The 13816-nt window shown below is 54.9% G+C and overlaps 5 protein-coding genes across 8 annotated transcripts in view; 3 read left to right on the top strand and 2 right to left on the bottom strand.

Annotated features, from left to right (window-relative positions):
* The first annotated feature begins 927 nt into the window (after positions 1 to 927).
* On the top strand, positions 928 to 3516 carry HSPB6 (heat shock protein, alpha-crystallin-related, B6). Its single transcript, XM_010849030.1, has 3 exons — positions 928 to 1194; positions 2204 to 2326; positions 2438 to 3516. The coding sequence occupies exons 1-3, from the start codon at positions 997 to 999 to the stop codon at positions 2609 to 2611; spliced, it is 495 nt and encodes a 164-aa protein (XP_010847332.1). The 5' UTR covers positions 928 to 996; the 3' UTR covers positions 2612 to 3516.
* A 50-nt stretch (positions 3517 to 3566) lies between these two features.
* LIN37 (lin-37 DREAM MuvB core complex component) lies at positions 3567 to 8793 on the bottom strand. Of its 2 annotated transcripts, none has more exons than XM_010849029.1 (9): positions 8262 to 8793; positions 5637 to 5712; positions 5401 to 5451; positions 5050 to 5079; positions 4884 to 4969; positions 4630 to 4796; positions 3946 to 4028; positions 3785 to 3858; positions 3567 to 3697 (listed from the first exon to the last, which is right to left on the bottom strand). In XM_010849029.1, exons 1-9 carry the CDS (start codon positions 8293 to 8295, stop codon positions 3648 to 3650), a joined length of 651 nt encoding a protein of 216 aa, XP_010847331.1. In that variant the 5' UTR covers positions 8296 to 8793; the 3' UTR covers positions 3567 to 3647. The 2 variants fall into 2 exon arrangements, with proteins under 2 accessions (XP_010847331.1, XP_010847330.1); XM_010849028.1 differs by having other exon boundaries at positions 3569 to 3697; positions 3946 to 4086; positions 8262 to 8786.
* A 927-nt stretch (positions 8794 to 9720) lies between these two features.
* PSENEN (presenilin enhancer gamma secretase subunit) lies at positions 9721 to 11180 on the bottom strand. Of its 2 annotated transcripts, none has more exons than XM_010849024.1 (4): positions 10983 to 11180; positions 10697 to 10811; positions 10176 to 10280; positions 9721 to 9989 (listed from the first exon to the last, which is right to left on the bottom strand). In XM_010849024.1, the coding sequence occupies exons 2-4, from the start codon at positions 10755 to 10757 to the stop codon at positions 9850 to 9852; spliced, it is 306 nt and encodes a 101-aa protein (XP_010847326.1). In that variant the 5' UTR covers positions 10758 to 10811; positions 10983 to 11180; the 3' UTR covers positions 9721 to 9849. The 2 variants fall into 2 exon arrangements, with proteins under 2 accessions (XP_010847326.1, XP_010847325.1); XM_010849023.1 differs by having other exon boundaries at positions 10697 to 10849; positions 10983 to 11130.
* On the top strand, positions 11137 to 13470 carry U2AF1L4 (U2 small nuclear RNA auxiliary factor 1-like 4). Of its 2 annotated transcripts, XM_010849025.1 has the most exons (9): positions 11189 to 11321; positions 11466 to 11553; positions 11694 to 11744; positions 11952 to 12018; positions 12101 to 12150; positions 12225 to 12323; positions 12497 to 12630; positions 12752 to 12847; positions 13200 to 13470. In XM_010849025.1, exons 1-9 carry the CDS (start codon positions 11218 to 11220, stop codon positions 13282 to 13284), a joined length of 774 nt encoding a protein of 257 aa, XP_010847327.1. In that variant the 5' UTR covers positions 11189 to 11217; the 3' UTR covers positions 13285 to 13470. The 2 variants fall into 2 exon arrangements, with proteins under 2 accessions (XP_010847328.1, XP_010847327.1); XM_010849026.1 differs by lacking the exon at positions 11694 to 11744 and having other exon boundaries at positions 11137 to 11321.
* A 120-nt stretch (positions 13471 to 13590) lies between these two features.
* Positions 13591 to 13816, top strand: part of IGFLR1 (IGF-like family receptor 1) — a 2466-nt gene continuing 2240 nt past the window's right edge. Inside the window, exon 1 of the mRNA XM_010849296.1 lies at positions 13591 to 13643. Within this exon, the coding sequence (XP_010847598.1) occupies positions 13591 to 13643 (53 nt within the window). The remainder of the gene's footprint in view (positions 13644 to 13816) is intronic.

Below are 13816 nucleotides of genomic sequence, written 5' to 3'. Positions count from 1 at the left end.
TGAGAGGGCATGTTTGATTGGGGAACGGTAGTGAGCTGCAGTAATTGGCAAGCCCATGGACCAATGGAAAGGATCCGAGGCTGGGCTCGCGGTTAGGAGGAGGTTCCAATGGACTCTCTTTTTGCTGTAGTCTTGTATTCTAACCACCCCTCGTCTTGCTGTCTAAATCTCATCCAGATTCCAATCTAACTACGGATTTTTCCGTTGCAGGGGCCATCAGGGAGCCTACCCCCTCTCTAGCCGCTGTCCCTTCATCAGTCCAGCAGTCCCTCCCGATTTTCTAACCACTTCCGTCTTGCTCCAGGAGCAGCTGGTTGCTCCAAATGCCAAGCCTGGGCTCCCCGCCGAGGTGGCTGGATCATAACGAGCTATTTCGGGCCCCAGCGTGCGGCCCCCGCGGGGCCAGCCTGGACTGTTCTTGCCCGCGCCCCCTGGCTGCTGCTCACCTGGCAGACCCCGCTGTCCAGCGCACCCGAGGCTGAGTCAGACGCACAGAATTAGGCCCGGCTTGCCGGGGGTTGGGTCCAGGGCCCTGGTCAAATGGGAATAGGGTCTGTTCTGTGTCCTTCTGACAGCCTGGCCCAGCTACTGCATTCCCTCTAACCAGGAATCTGCTCCCAAGACCGGCATCTGCGTCATCCTCAGAGCACCTTCGGGGCGGGGGTGGATTAAAGGGACTGTGAATTCTTTGGTGGGTTTCTCAGGCTGTAGGTCCCTAACGCCACGCTTGCACCCCACTTTGGCAAGGCTCCTCCTCCTCAGCCTTAGTTTTTCTTTCGGGAAATTAGGGAATGATACCTCGCTGGCATTCAGCAGGCGCTTAATAAATGGCCAAGTCATTGTTGGGCTGTCTAAATAAGGCTCTATTAATGGCCGGCTCTGGCCGTGGTCCCAATGTCCCCGGGCGGCTCGCCGAGGGGCGGACACAGGGCGTACTATAAAGCAGCGGCGGCGCTCGCTGGGGCACTGCGGAGCCTAGGGCGACGGCGGAACAGGATGGAGATCCCGGTGCCTGTGCAGCCGTCTTGGCTGCGCCGCGCCTCGGCCCCTTTGCCTGGGCTGTCGGCTCCCGGGCGCCTCTTCGACCAGCGCTTCGGCGAGGGGCTGCTGGAGGCCGAGCTGGCTGCGCTCTGCCCTGCCGCGCTGGCCCCATACTACCTGCGCGCACCCAGCGTGGCGCTGCCTACCGCCCAGGTGCAGACCTGGGGGAGGGGTGGTAACCCGACTACTTCCAAGGCTGGGGTCCTCGGTCACCCTGAGGGGGGTTAAGGAAAGTCCCTTGACTTTGAGCGGGGTGGAGAGTCCGGCCAGAGGGGCTTTCGGAGTTGCCGGAGTATGGATTCTCAGAGGTCGTTTCCCTGAATCGGGTGGGAGGGCCCAGTCGGTTTGAGGAGGGTCTCACGTCCCAGAGGAGTGTAAGGGCTGGGTTCCTAATGGGTGGGGATGCTCACTCTGAAGGGGTGTCTTGGTGATTCTGAAGGAGGCTGGGGACCCACGGTATCTGGGGAAAAGGGGGAGCCCAGTCATTCTGAAGGGCGTGGGGCTCCCAGTGACTCCGGGGGAGGGGAGGAAACTTTTTGTTATTCTTGAGGAAGAGAGTTTGGAGACTGTGGGTGGTGACTCTGTGTGTCTCATGGAGACACGCAGAGGGGAAGGAGGGTCCTGCAACTTGAGAAAGGGGGGTGTGGACACTCAGAAGTGGGGGAGGAGTACTAATAACTGCTGGGGGCTCAAGCAATCTCGTAACTCGAGCGGGAGGGTAGAAAGAGGACTCTGGAGAATCCGGGAGGAGGCTTCTTGGCGATTTCTGGCGGAGGTGGAGCAGTAAGGGGCCTAGGGGCTCTGAGGGGAAGGAGGCTGAGGAGTCAGTGCCCAGGAGGATACACGGACTACGAGGTTGTTAACTCCGGGGGAGCCGGCAGGCCTCACCCTATGAGGGCAGCGGTCCCTGACCTTGGAGGGCGAGGGACGGACCCTCATCACCCTGGATGAAGGGGGAATCCCCGGTGGCTACAGGGGGAGGGATGATGCCAGTTACTCTGGGTAAAGAGGTCCTGGGTGGCTAAGAGTAGGAAAGGGGACGCCCCAGTTCCGGAGGCCAGGATAGGCTGCAGCACCGGAACCAAAGGGGAGCCGAGGGGAGGGGCCTTTGCTGGGCCCCCGGGAGCCGTGCCCCGCCCGATGACCATCAGGTTGTGTGCAGGTATCGACCGACCCCGGGCATTTCTCGGTGTTGCTGGATGTGAAACACTTCTCACCCGAGGAAATTGCCGTCAAGGTGGTTGGTGACCACGTGGAAGTTCATGCGCGCCACGAGGAGCGCCCGGTGAGCCCGCTGGCGGGGGCGGGGCCAGAACGAGTAGGCTGGATCCGCAGGCGGGAGGGGCGGGGCACCTACGGGAACCTGGCGGAGCCTCTCAAGCCTCTCTCCCTCCAGGATGAGCACGGATACATTGCGCGCGAGTTCCACCGCCGCTACCGCTTGCCGCCTGGCGTGGACCCTGCGGCCGTGACGTCCGCGCTGTCCCCTGAGGGCGTCCTTTCCATCCAGGCCGCACCTGCGCCGGCCCAGGCCCCACTGCAGTCGCCGCCCGGGGCGGCTGCCAAGTAGGGGTCAGGGCACACCTGAACCCTGGAAGCCGCCTCAGCGCCCCCGCCCTTTTAAAGCCGACCTGACTCCGCCCAACCAGGTGTCCCCAGCGCGCGCCGAGACTACCCGCCCACCCAGTCTGGGATGTGCCTTGAACCTTCCAACCTACTCATCCCTGGTAACTTTCCACTGACCCTCCGGCTCTCACACTCTCTCGTGCTTTCAAATCTCCAGACACCTAACTTCCAGACCCTACAACCACAATCCCTCAGGTAGTCTCTCATCTCCACCAACCCCACTTGGCATATAACCCCACTTCAAACTCCCTATTTCCTTTTGACTTTTCTAGAAAAACATCCCCTCACCCCCTTTCAATCCGATCCGCCACCAAAGATTATGGTGTAGACAGCCCTGCCCCCACCCTAGGCCAGTCAAGCATAATCCCCCCTTCTCAAATGTCCAAGACTCTGCACAGACCTCTCACCCTGGACCATCCTGGCCTGGTCCCCAAGACTCTGGATCCTTCCCCTCATTCCAACCAGATACACCACTTCTCACCCTCTCCCTCCAACCCATCTTCTAACCTGAAACCTCGGCCAGCCACTCCCAGATCCTTGAACTCCTTTTCTGACCCTACCCTTGTACTCCTATTCTAAGCCAATCAGAACCCTCAACCTCAAACTGTACAGATACCCACCCCTCCTCCCCAGAGTCTGCACAGATATCTCACGCTATCCAGAACTCCTCAGTCACTTTGTCTTGACCCCCAAATCTCCAACCACAACACCCCTCCCCTTATTCTCCAAGACCCAACCAAGCAGCCACTTTCTTCAGTTCCCTACAATCTTTCTCCCTCCTCAAATTCTCTGATGCCCCATCCCCTACCTAGGCCCACTCCCCCAATAAATGTGCTAGAGCTGTGCAAACTGCTTTATGTCTGATCCAGGAAGGATAGGCTGTAGCAAATGGAGACCAGTGTGGAGGAGGGGAATGTTTATTGGGATGGGGGTGGGGATAGGGGAACATCACTGTCGCTCGTACATCTCCCGTAGGATCTTCATGCTCTCTGAGTAACGTAGCTGGTTCCGATGAGATGCCTCCTTCCACCTGCAGTGGGGGTTGGGGGAAGGCAGAGGGAGGACTCAGCAGTTGGAGCAGAGGCCATGGAGAACAAGCTGGTGGGGGGATGCTCACCTCTGGCGGATACGTTTCCAGCGCTGCATGTTACGGTAGATAAGCGTGGAGGGTGAGGGCTCAGGCTCGGAGGGCTGCATGACAGAGAAGCCAGGCTGGGTGACCACGCTCACACCCCACAACACCTGCCCCATGGCCCTGAGCCAGCCCAGCATACTCACCTCATCATCAGGGGTACCCTGGGTCTCAGGCTGCAGTGGGGATGGAATTCGGGATCTGCAGGCGTCTCCAGGTGGCCCGGGAGCTGTGGGTGGAGGCAGCTTATACACGTCACGACTCTTGCTGTTGGTGACCTCGGAACCCTGGGGATACAAGGACCCCACACCAGACCCAAGAGAGTCAGAGAAGAGGGTCAGGGGCATACATTTCACACCTTCCCCAGCAACAAAAGACATGAAGGTTTCTCCAGGGACTTGTACTTAGGAGTCATGTGTCTGCTCCAAGGACCCCTGTCCAAACCAGGGACCCCTGATCATTCCTGCCCAGCATAGAGACCTCCATCTATGGAGACCTCCATTCCTAGCCCAGGGGGTTGCCATCTGCTCCCCTAGACCAGGTGGCTATACCTGGTTGCCCTAAGGACCCCTGCCCAGTCTCTCAGCTCTTGGTGACTTCTGATCTTGGAGAGCACATCTATTTACCCAGGGACCCTGTCTCCTCTGCCTCTCAGACCAGAAAGCCATGTCTGTCTGCTCTAGGGCACTCCAGCTTTTGCCCTGGCCTAAGGGTTCCTATCTGTGTGCCTCACCAGATTCAGGAGTCATGGTATTCTTGTCTGCCAGGGAGGGTGCCTTGTGACTGCCTACCCATTGCACTCCCTGGCTGCTGGGCGGGACCCATCTCACCTCCTCATCCTCAGGCAGGGGCGGCAGCGGCGAGCTGGGTGAACGTTCACGCTCGCGCACTGTGGGGCTGTTGCGCATCCAGGCTCGGCAGATGGGGTACAGTGGTGTGTTCTCACTGAACTGAGCCAAGTCCACACTCCGGTCAAACAGCTTGATCACATACGTGTCTAGAGTGGGGTGAGTAGGAGGGGTATGAACATCCTTGCCTAGCCCCCTCAATTACTTCCCGCCCTCGAACGCCATCGCCTACTCACTGGATCGCTGTGGCCCTCCCTCAGCCAGCCCCTCATCCATCTCCCTCCTCTTCTTCCTCCGCTGGTGGGGGAATCGGGCAGATGGTCTGTGTGGGGAGGGAGTACATCAGGACCGGGGTGGGGACTAGGGACCTCTCATCAGCTGGTGGGGCCCCTGCCACCTTACCGTTTGCCGGTGGCCGTGATGGAGCAATCCCTGTGGGGAGAGACAGGGTGTCATGTCAGCAGGCTTGCCCTTAAATGAATGCCTGCTCACAACCCCTCAAAGAGCACCCTGGGGGTACTGTGAATGAGCTCATAGAGATCCCACCAAACCCTGAGGCCTTGGGTCCCACCCCTTGCAGGCTGACGTGCCATCATCAGGGGACCTATGTTTCTGCTACTTAATGGCTTTTGTACATGAAGAATGGTTAAGACTGTGATGGAGAAAGCACGGGGCTCGGGGGTCAGGGCTCAGATGAGGAAAGAAGTTATCTACCACAAACCCTCAGACACAGATCCCATCAATAAAACTTACTTGTTGTGGGTGTCTAAGGAGGTCTTCCCAGGTTCCTCATCCAGACGCTCCCTGGTAGCAGAAGAGAACTGCATGCTCAGGGTTCCCAGGGCCCAGGGTGGGAAAGTACCCAGTGGCCTCATCCATTGGGCCCCTTCCTTCCTAAGTCAGTCTCTGGGGTCCCACCCACAACCAGAGGGTCCCAACCCGCTAGGGCCCCCAACTTCCCGTGACCCTGTCCTGGGTCAGATCCCAACCTGTCCATGTGACTCTTCTCTAGCAGACACTGCAGAACAGCATCCAGTTGGTTCCGGGCCTTGGCCATCTCCAACTCTGGGGAAGAGGGAGGGTACCAAGCAGGAGTCACTTCCCAGGCCCAAGCCAGGTGGGCAGCTGCTGGACCAGGGAAGGGCATGCATATCCAATCGTTTGGCTGGGCCAGGCGTGCTGGGAGGGTATAGTGGGCAGAGCCTACTAAAGAGCAAGAGCTCTGGCTTCCAGGACTGACCCACATGCTCATGTGTGACCTAAGGTGAATCCCTTACCTCACTGAGCCTGTTTCCTCATATTGAAAATGGGTCTCCAAATGATATCTATTGCTAGGACTGTTTTGAGGTTTAAATAAACCTATGCTGTATATGAAAGCTTATTATGTGCCAAGCATTGTTCCAGGCACGTCATGTTTATCAACCCATCAAGTTTTTACAACAACCCTGGCAGGTGGATATGATTTTTATCCCCATTTCAGAGATGATGAAACTGAGGCACAGAGAGGATAGGCTACTTGCCCAAAGTTACACAGCTAGAAAATTGAAAGGCTGAAGATGTACACCAGGTCATTTGGCTCCAGAGTGGATATTATAAGGCAGGGGCTCAAACTGGGTGCAGAATCTAGTCCCAAGATGCACTTCGTTTGCTGAGGTAGTGGGGTTATTTCAAATCTGTTAAATCTGAATGAGATGACTACATTTGAATAGTTGGAAGATTTCACCTAAAATACCCATTTGGGGCTTTCTTCCCCCTAGGAAATGAGATCTGGGCCCACCTTCCTGCATGCCACAGGCCCAGCCTGGCCCTAAGAACCTGTGTGTTTGCCTCTCTTCATCACAGAACTTACGGAGGTGATAATGTTATAAATTTCCTTACATTTCTTGTGTTCATTCTTCTCTTCCAAATAATAGGAGCTCTGACCCAGTGCTCAGAGCCCAGAAGGACACTCGGGGACATGACTAGCCAGCGCTGAGACTTCCTGAAGAGGCCAGGAGACATTACTCAGAGGAGACAGGGTGGGGATGTGGGGCTGGAAGCAGCTGAGATTCTCTAGCAAAGAGCCTTGGGTAGGAGCCAAGGTATGGATCATGCCCAGTGTCTTTCCCCAGTCCCTGCTTCTCTCCTGAACCTCAGATCTTGGGATCCCATGGACTCCCGGACACTTCCCCCTGGACATCCCCCCAGGCTCCTTCCACGGACTGGGTCCCACACTGGCCTCAGTGTCTCTTAAATGTATCCTTTTTTCCTGGACTGCCATCTCAGGGATATCCCTATTGTCACCCAGTCCTTTTCTCGGTCTCAACATGGTCACTGCTCTCCCTTCCCCGCCCACCCCACAACCTGTCTGCTTGTCTCCTGAGGGTCTCTCCCCTCTCCCACCTCCCTAGTCTATCTGTCGTGTCCCTTCCTCCCCCTGGGTCCCCAGCCTCGGTCTCCCCTTCTGATTCACCCTTCACAAGGTGGCCAAAGGGAATCTTCCTAAAGCCAAACCTGATCCCGAACTTTCCCTGCTTAGAATGCTCCAGAACTCTGCAGTGCCCCCTGAGGCAGAGTCCTAGTGGTCAGCCTGGTGTTCACAGGCTTCCATAACCCTGCCTACTCCTTCCTCAACACCCTCATTTGTGGTCAGACCCCCTTCACTCTTCCACCCACGATTTTTGGGGCATTTTTTGGCAGTTGGAGGGGGCATCTTGTAAAGACTTCCTCTGTGGTTCAAAACCCTCCCTTGGCTCCCCATTGCCCTTGGAGCAAAAGCCAAAGTCATAACCTGGGCCCACAAGATCTGCCCCGCTCCTTCACCTCTTTGCTCTCATCTCCTCACCTTTCTACCTCACTTTACTTGCTCTGCTCCAGCCACTCTAGCCTCCCTGCTGGCCCTTGAACATGCCAGAGAAATCTTTCACTTCTCTGCCATTTCAAAGCTATTTCCTTCGTCAGATTTGCTGTTCCCTCACTTATCACTCTCTCCCTCACCTTGCCTCACTCCTGATCTCCTTACCTTCTCTTGTTTTTTTTTTTTCTTATTGACCACTTATAGCATTTACTATCTCAGGTCATTTTACTTGGTCTGGATTCCAGGTCTCTCCCACCACCCATAACATGCTAGCCCTGGGTTCCCATCAGCTTGGCCCAAAACCAGAATGACTTCCTCTCTCTCAGCTTCAGTTTCCCTATCTATATTTCCTACTTCCTAGGAAATAGGAATTATTAATCCCCTAGGATTATTGGGATACAGTGAGTGCAAAGATTAAAAGCTTTCCTGTACTTCAGGTGATCAGCATAATGCTTGACTCAAGACCACTGCCAGAAAGGGGGAAATGGAGGCAGAGCCAAGAAAAGAGTCCTTCTTGGAGTCACACGGTTCGGGTTCCCCATGTGGGACTGCACCACACTGCCAGCCCACCACCATAGCCTCAAACCTATCCTGAACACAGTTCGGGAGGGTATCAAGGTGGCCAGAATCGCTCGATCGATGCCTGACAGCGGTAGTCATATGGGCTGCAGGGAGAAGTCACGCAGTCCACCTTACCGCGATAATCCTGTTTAATGGGGCTCCCTTACCCTGATCAGTCCGCTGCTCCCTTACCTGCCCCCAACCTCGGGATCCTCACCTGATTTCTCCACTTTCACCTTCACCGGGAACATGGTTGGGGTCTGGGATCTGGGTAGCTGGGCCAGAGGAGCCCAAAAGAGCCTAATGTCACAAGTCAAGGCCGGAGGCAGACGGGGAGAGGTCAAAGGTAAGCTTCATGTGTAGCCAGTCCGCCGCCCTGAGCAGTGTCCGGCCGCGACGGACGCGGATGCCGCCACCTCCTCCCGTTCCTTCTGTGGGCGGGCCCTCTCGGCAGTTCTTTGTTCCCATTAGTCAGTGTAACCGTCAATCCCATATCGTGGCCAATTAATAGCTGCCGGTGTCGGCTCCCAGCTCTCAGTCCCACCTTCCTAGAGCCTGGTTTCCGGAAACAAACCAACGACATCCCGGGGCTCTTCCTGGGACATGGTTCTAACTTCCGAGACTCGGTAAAAGTAACGCACGGTGGGAAACGAAGGATCAGAGCATCGCGAGGCTGCTGCTTAGAACTTGGAGAGTTAGAAGCTTTGAGTAACATCAGTTTAGCTATTGAACAGGATTTATTTAACCGTGCAAGTCTCTTTATCCCTAAGAGGAAAACAAATCTGGGGTTAGGCGGGGCTCCCTCTTACTGAGCACTCGCTAGGTGCTAGCTAGCTCCCTGTTAATCTCTTTTCAAGTTTAGCCTCATTCACTTAGCGTGCCAGGTACTTCTCTAGGTACTGGGGACACCGCAGTGAACAAAACGATAAAAATCCTTGCCCTAATGAGCTTATAGAGAATGGAAGATAAACAATAAACAAGCAGAACATTTTAAATGCAATGTAATAGGAAAAAGAATATAGCCTGAAAGAGACATGGGGAGTACCCAGGAGGGGGACTGAAACTTTAAATAGGATGGTCAAGGAAGCCGTCTCTAATAAAGCAATTGAATACTTGCCTATTGCTACAGACAGTCTCCTTCAGAAAATAGGGAACTTACGTTTACCACATGTGCCTTGGCCCAGATAAATTCTAGGGGGTAGTGTTGTGATCCACATTTCTGATGAGAATAATGAAGCCCAGTGGAAAAGTAAATATTTTCAAATTCACATACTACCAGTACAGGATAACAGCCCCTACTAATGGAAGTACTCTTACTTTTTTGGTTCCAAATCTGTAAAAGAGTGTTCCCAAGCAAGAAGTTTCCTATTTTTGAGAGTTATGAGTAGTATACAGTAAACTAATGCACATCATGTTTGAAGCACTAAGCCTAATACAAAGTAAGCAACCAATAAATGTTCCTGAATATTAATAATTATTTTAGGGAATTCCCTGGCAGTCCAGTGGTTGGGACTCCATGCTCTCACTGCCAAGTGCCCAGAGGGCCTGGGTTCAATCTCTAGTTGGGAAAATAAAATTTCACAAGGTGTGTGCATGGCGGGCAAAAAAAAACACAAAAAACAAACACCCCAAATCATCTTATCCTTCAATCTCCAAAAGATCCCAGGAAGTCAATATTGAGAATTAGGGTCCTTTATTGGGGGATGTCAGCAGAGAACATAGGAGACAGGAACAAGTCTTAAGGGCTTGAGAGTGGGCTTGGAGTAGAGGAGCCCATCCTGGTCCTCAGGCCTATACAGAAGCTGTCAGGGGGTACCCAGGGGTATGGTGAAGGAGAGGTAGTCCCCAAGGGCGCCCCAACGTGGCCGGTAGATCTGGAAGATAGTGATCCAGGTGGAGAGTACAATCACCCATAAGAAGAAGCCCACAGCTGAGCGCCAGACATCTGTAAGAGGGAACAGGAATGGAAAGGTTGGCCTCCACCTGCTCTGTGGTCTCCCTGAGACCGGCCCTCTCTTCTCTTCCACAAAGTTCCAGGATTCTTGACCCTCTGTCATGCCCTCCCACCAGGGCTTCTTGAGTCCCCCTCCTTACACCTGATGGCCTCCCTTCATCTGTGCCCTGGACTCACAGCCTTTGATTTGGCTCTGCTCCGTGTATGCCGGGACAATGAAGGCCTCTCGGAAGAACCAGAAAATGTTGACCAACCAGAGAAAAGGCAGGAAGGCAAACCCACCTAAAGAGAAGAAAAAAGATTGGGACACGAAGAAATGAGGATCCTCCCAACACCCACCTGTTGAAAGGTCCAGTAGGAAGATCCTCTCCCACAACCTAAGTGAAATGGATCTCTCTGCTATCAGGGACTCAGAAATCCTGGCTCCTCCCTGGGAGTCAAGAATCCTAGTCCTCAATTACCTCTTTGTCAGAACCAGGAGTCCAGCCCCTGCAACATTTCTCTTTTGGGACCCAGAAATTGAGGTCCCAGTCTCCTCCTTCAGCAAGACTCAGGCTCTTCCTCTCTTGGGACCGAAGAATCGGCGTCCCCTGCCACTTCATCCTCTGGACCCAAGAACCCAGGCCCCCAGACCCTCTTCCATCAGGCGCTCTAGCCCCGCCCCCTCTCTTCGGGTACCCTAGGATACCGGCCCTTACCCAGGTAGTACTTCCGGCAGAGGTTCAACTTCTCTTCGTTGGACACCCGCTCCAAGTTCATAGTTGCGCTGGGGCCGGTCTTCCGAGGGTCTGGGGCAAGACCCAAGTCCTGACCCTAAGTGACAGATCCAAGGATCACAAACAACCACGCCCCTATTAGGACAAAAGGGAGAGAAACTGAAGGGTGGATTTTCTGGAAGAGGGGCACCCCTGGCCCCACCAGCAAGCTGACTGTGTTGAGACGCTCTTTATGTTTATTTGGGTGCGGAAACGACCCCCGACTCACCAGTGAAGTCTTAACTTCCTCCGGTCTGGGCCCCTTTGCCACTTTCAACCACGGACTTTTGCGCGAGATGCCCCAAGTTTCTCTGGAGATTGTAGTTTTTTTGGTGAGGCAACGCCGCGCGCATGCGCCTTCAGGCAACTCCACTGGGTGAGCCTGTGCGGAGAGTGCGAGCCTCCATCACGCAAGCGCACTAGGGAGTTTCTGAGTGTCCGGAGGCAGCGAACTACACTTCCCAATGCTTTTAAACAACGGAAATGACATAAATAGCAGACAGAGTTGGAGGGTTTGGGTAAAAATGGCTGAATATTTAGCATCGATATTCGGGACTGAGAAGGACAAGTGAGAATGGGTGTAGGGAGTGGCCCCTCGGGGGGCCGGGGACTGGGCACTTGGCAACCTGGTGGCTGGGCGGCATGGATCGGTGTTTCTGGGGTGTCCAGCTCCCTGGCCCTCGGTTCACCTCTGTCTTTGCACCTCTTTCAGGGTTAACTGCTCTTTTTACTTTAAGATCGGGGCCTGCCGGCACGGGGACCGGTGCTCCCGGCTTCACAACAAGCCGACTTTCAGCCAGGTGAGACGCGGCGCGGAGCCTGGGGGGTTAACGCCTCCTGGCCGTTCCCCTTCTGTTGTCCATCATCACGAGGTCCCGCCTTTTCCGGATTTCTAGGGCCCACCCTATCGCCCGGTTTTTTTCTTGTCGGACCTCTACAGGTTCCTCCCCCAACCTTCAGGCTCTTCTCCCAGGAACTTGGCCACGCCCCCGTACGTACAGACCACACCCCTGGGCTATCCCTCACTGCTAGATACCCCCGCTTCTGGTTCTCTGAGGGGCAAGCGTTGCTGAGGCACGCAAGATGTTTATGCTTTTTTCTCTGTTGCGAGGTCTCACCCGCAACCTTCATATCCCACCCCTTCGCACATAACCCCGCCCTCTGAGCTCAGGCCCTGCCCCTTTTAAATTCTGTTCAGACCATAGTGCTGCTCAACCTGTATCGGAATCCACAGAACACCGCCCAAACCGCAGACGGATCTCACTGTGAGTAAGCGGCCGGTGTTGGGGGCAGGGCGGACAGCCCCCAGCAGGCCGCCCCCTGATTCCACCCTGCCCCCTCCTCCAGGTCACGTGAGCGACGTGGAGGTGCAAGAACACTATGATAACTTCTTCGAGGTGAGGGTTGGCGGGGGTGGGTTGAGTTTCCCGTGAGCCGGGAGCTCAGCTAATTTCCTCCTAATCTTCCACAGGAAGTGTTCACCGAACTGCAGGAGAAGTACGGGGAGATTGAAGAGATGAATGTGTGCGACAACCTGGGGGATCACCTCGTGGGCAATGTTTATGTCAAGGTGCCTGCTGTCCCCCCAGAGCCCAGAAGTGAAGGCATTTCAGTGCCTAAAGGTCACCACTGAAGCCTCGCAGCTTGAGGTCCATCACTAAAAGCGATCCAGCCCTTGAGCTGCTAGCTAATCCTCTGAAGATTTCTGAGTTTGATTGTTCACCCTGACTGACTTTTCCTCAGTTTCGGCGTGAGGAAGATGCAGAGCGGGCAGTGGTTGAGCTCAATAACCGCTGGTTCAACGGGCAAGCTGTGCATGCTGAGCTGTCTCCCGTCACCGATTTCCGGGAGTCGTGCTGTCGGCAGTATGAGATGGGGTATGGTAGTACAGCAGTGGGATGGGCACCTGAATTCCCAGGCTTTTGTTGTGTGTTGAGGGGGCTTTCAGTGACAGTGGCCTAATCCATCCATTCATCCATGTATTTATCCTTTACCCAGGGAATGTACCCGCGGTGGTTTCTGCAACTTCATGCACCTGCGACCCATTTCCCGAGACCTCCGGCGGCAGCTCTACGGGCGGGGACCCAGGCGCAGGTATTTCAGGACCAGCCTGCCAAGACTTCTCATACCCCAAGCCCTCTGAACCCTGAGATGAATCTGATCCTATGCCCCAATAAGTGTCTCAAGCCTTTTGAGCCCTAAGACTAGCCCTCAGCCCCATCTGAAGGTCAGCATCTGTCTCAACCCCTAAACCAGCCTGAACCCCAAACCCAAGTCCATCCTCGATCTCCAGTCCTGAGATTAGCCCCTATGCACCTATCCTGAGGCCACCCCCAGGAACTATTTACTTCATCAATTGCCATGATTTATCCCTGAGCAGGGAGGCTGAACTGGAGTATCTGCACACCATTCCCTATGGCTCTAACCCTCCTCTCTATGTCCCCAGGTCACCCCCAAGGTCCCATACTGGCCACCGTCCCCGAGAAAGAAATCGACGACGGTCTCCAGACCACCGGCATGGCCGTTTCTGAGCCCCTGACCCCATTGCCCTCCACCCTTGGCAGGCACAGATGTTCCTGGCCAGGACACCTCCTCAAAGTTCCCTTAACTTCCCAGTGACATCTTCTCCAGACTCCGGGTCTCCATGATGTAACACCTTCAACACAGGGAACTTCTATTGCCCCTCCCCTAATAAAATTCTATACTGAGGGTTTAGAGCTTTGTTGTTAGCTTAAGCCTTGCTGTGGGCTGGTTTCCTTCCACCCCCACATCTGGTGAAAAGGGGAAGTGGGTCCGGGCTCTGGCCACAACCTCAGCCAAGGAACTTCCAACAACAGATGCAAAAGCAGAACACCCAGGGTCCCAGAAATCCCCAAGTGGGACTGGATAGGTGGGGCTGCCTTTGTGCTGGAAACTTCACATCTGGCTGATGACTCTCGAGGGAGATGCTTGGTTGCAGCAGGTTGGAGGACTCCTAATCTGGAGGAGATTATGGTTAGGAACTAAGGTAAGGGGTTGCTGGGCATTGGGTGGGAGTGTGTAGTGGGCGAGGGTTGGGTCCTC

This window comes from Bison bison, unplaced genomic scaffold, assembly GCF_000754665.1.
Source record: "Bison bison bison isolate TAMUID 2011002044 unplaced genomic scaffold, Bison_UMD1.0 scf7180017864280, whole genome shotgun sequence".
Taxonomy (NCBI): Eukaryota; Metazoa; Chordata; class Mammalia; order Artiodactyla; family Bovidae; genus Bison; species Bison bison.
Note: the sequence above shows the minus strand (reverse complement) of the source record. Positions and strands in the feature narration are given on the sequence as shown.

Bases quoted from the DNA above. Each gene is read 5' to 3' on its own strand.
- LIN37 (XM_010849028.1), bottom strand. From the start codon at position 8,295: ATGTTCCCGGTGAAGGTGAAAGTGGAGAAATCAG. The intron at 5,713-8,261 runs GTGAGGATCCCG...CCTCTTCCCCAG, and splicing joins GGTGAAAGTGGAGAAATCAG to AGTTGGAGATGGCCAAGGCC. The intron at 3,698-3,784 runs GTGAGCATCCCC...CCCCCACTGCAG, and splicing joins TGGAAACGTATCCGCCAGAG to GTGGAAGGAGGCATCTCATC.
- HSPB6 (XM_010849030.1), top strand. From the start codon at position 997: ATGGAGATCCCGGTGCCTGTGCAGCCGTCTTGGCTGCGCCGCGCCTCG. The intron at 1,195-2,203 runs GTGCAGACCTGG...GGTTGTGTGCAG, and splicing joins TGGCGCTGCCTACCGCCCAG to GTATCGACCGACCCCGGGCA. The intron at 2,327-2,437 runs GTGAGCCCGCTG...CTCTCCCTCCAG, and splicing joins CGCGCCACGAGGAGCGCCCG to GATGAGCACGGATACATTGC.
- PSENEN (XM_010849024.1), bottom strand. From the start codon at position 10,757: ATGAACTTGGAGCGGGTGTCCAACGAAGAGAAGTTGAACCTCTGCCGG. The intron at 10,281-10,696 runs GTAAGGGCCGGT...TCTTCTCTTTAG, and splicing joins CTGCCGGAAGTACTACCTGG to GTGGGTTTGCCTTCCTGCCT. The intron at 9,990-10,175 runs GTGAGTCCAGGG...TCCCTCTTACAG, and splicing joins GCAGAGCCAAATCAAAGGCT to ATGTCTGGCGCTCAGCTGTG.
- U2AF1L4 (XM_010849025.1), top strand. From the start codon at position 11,218: ATGCTTTTAAACAACGGAAATGACATAAATAGCAGACAGAGTTGGAGG. The intron at 11,322-11,465 runs GTGAGAATGGGT...CACCTCTTTCAG, and splicing joins TTCGGGACTGAGAAGGACAA to GGTTAACTGCTCTTTTTACT. The intron at 11,554-11,693 runs GTGAGACGCGGC...GGACCTCTACAG, and splicing joins ACAAGCCGACTTTCAGCCAG to GTTCCTCCCCCAACCTTCAG.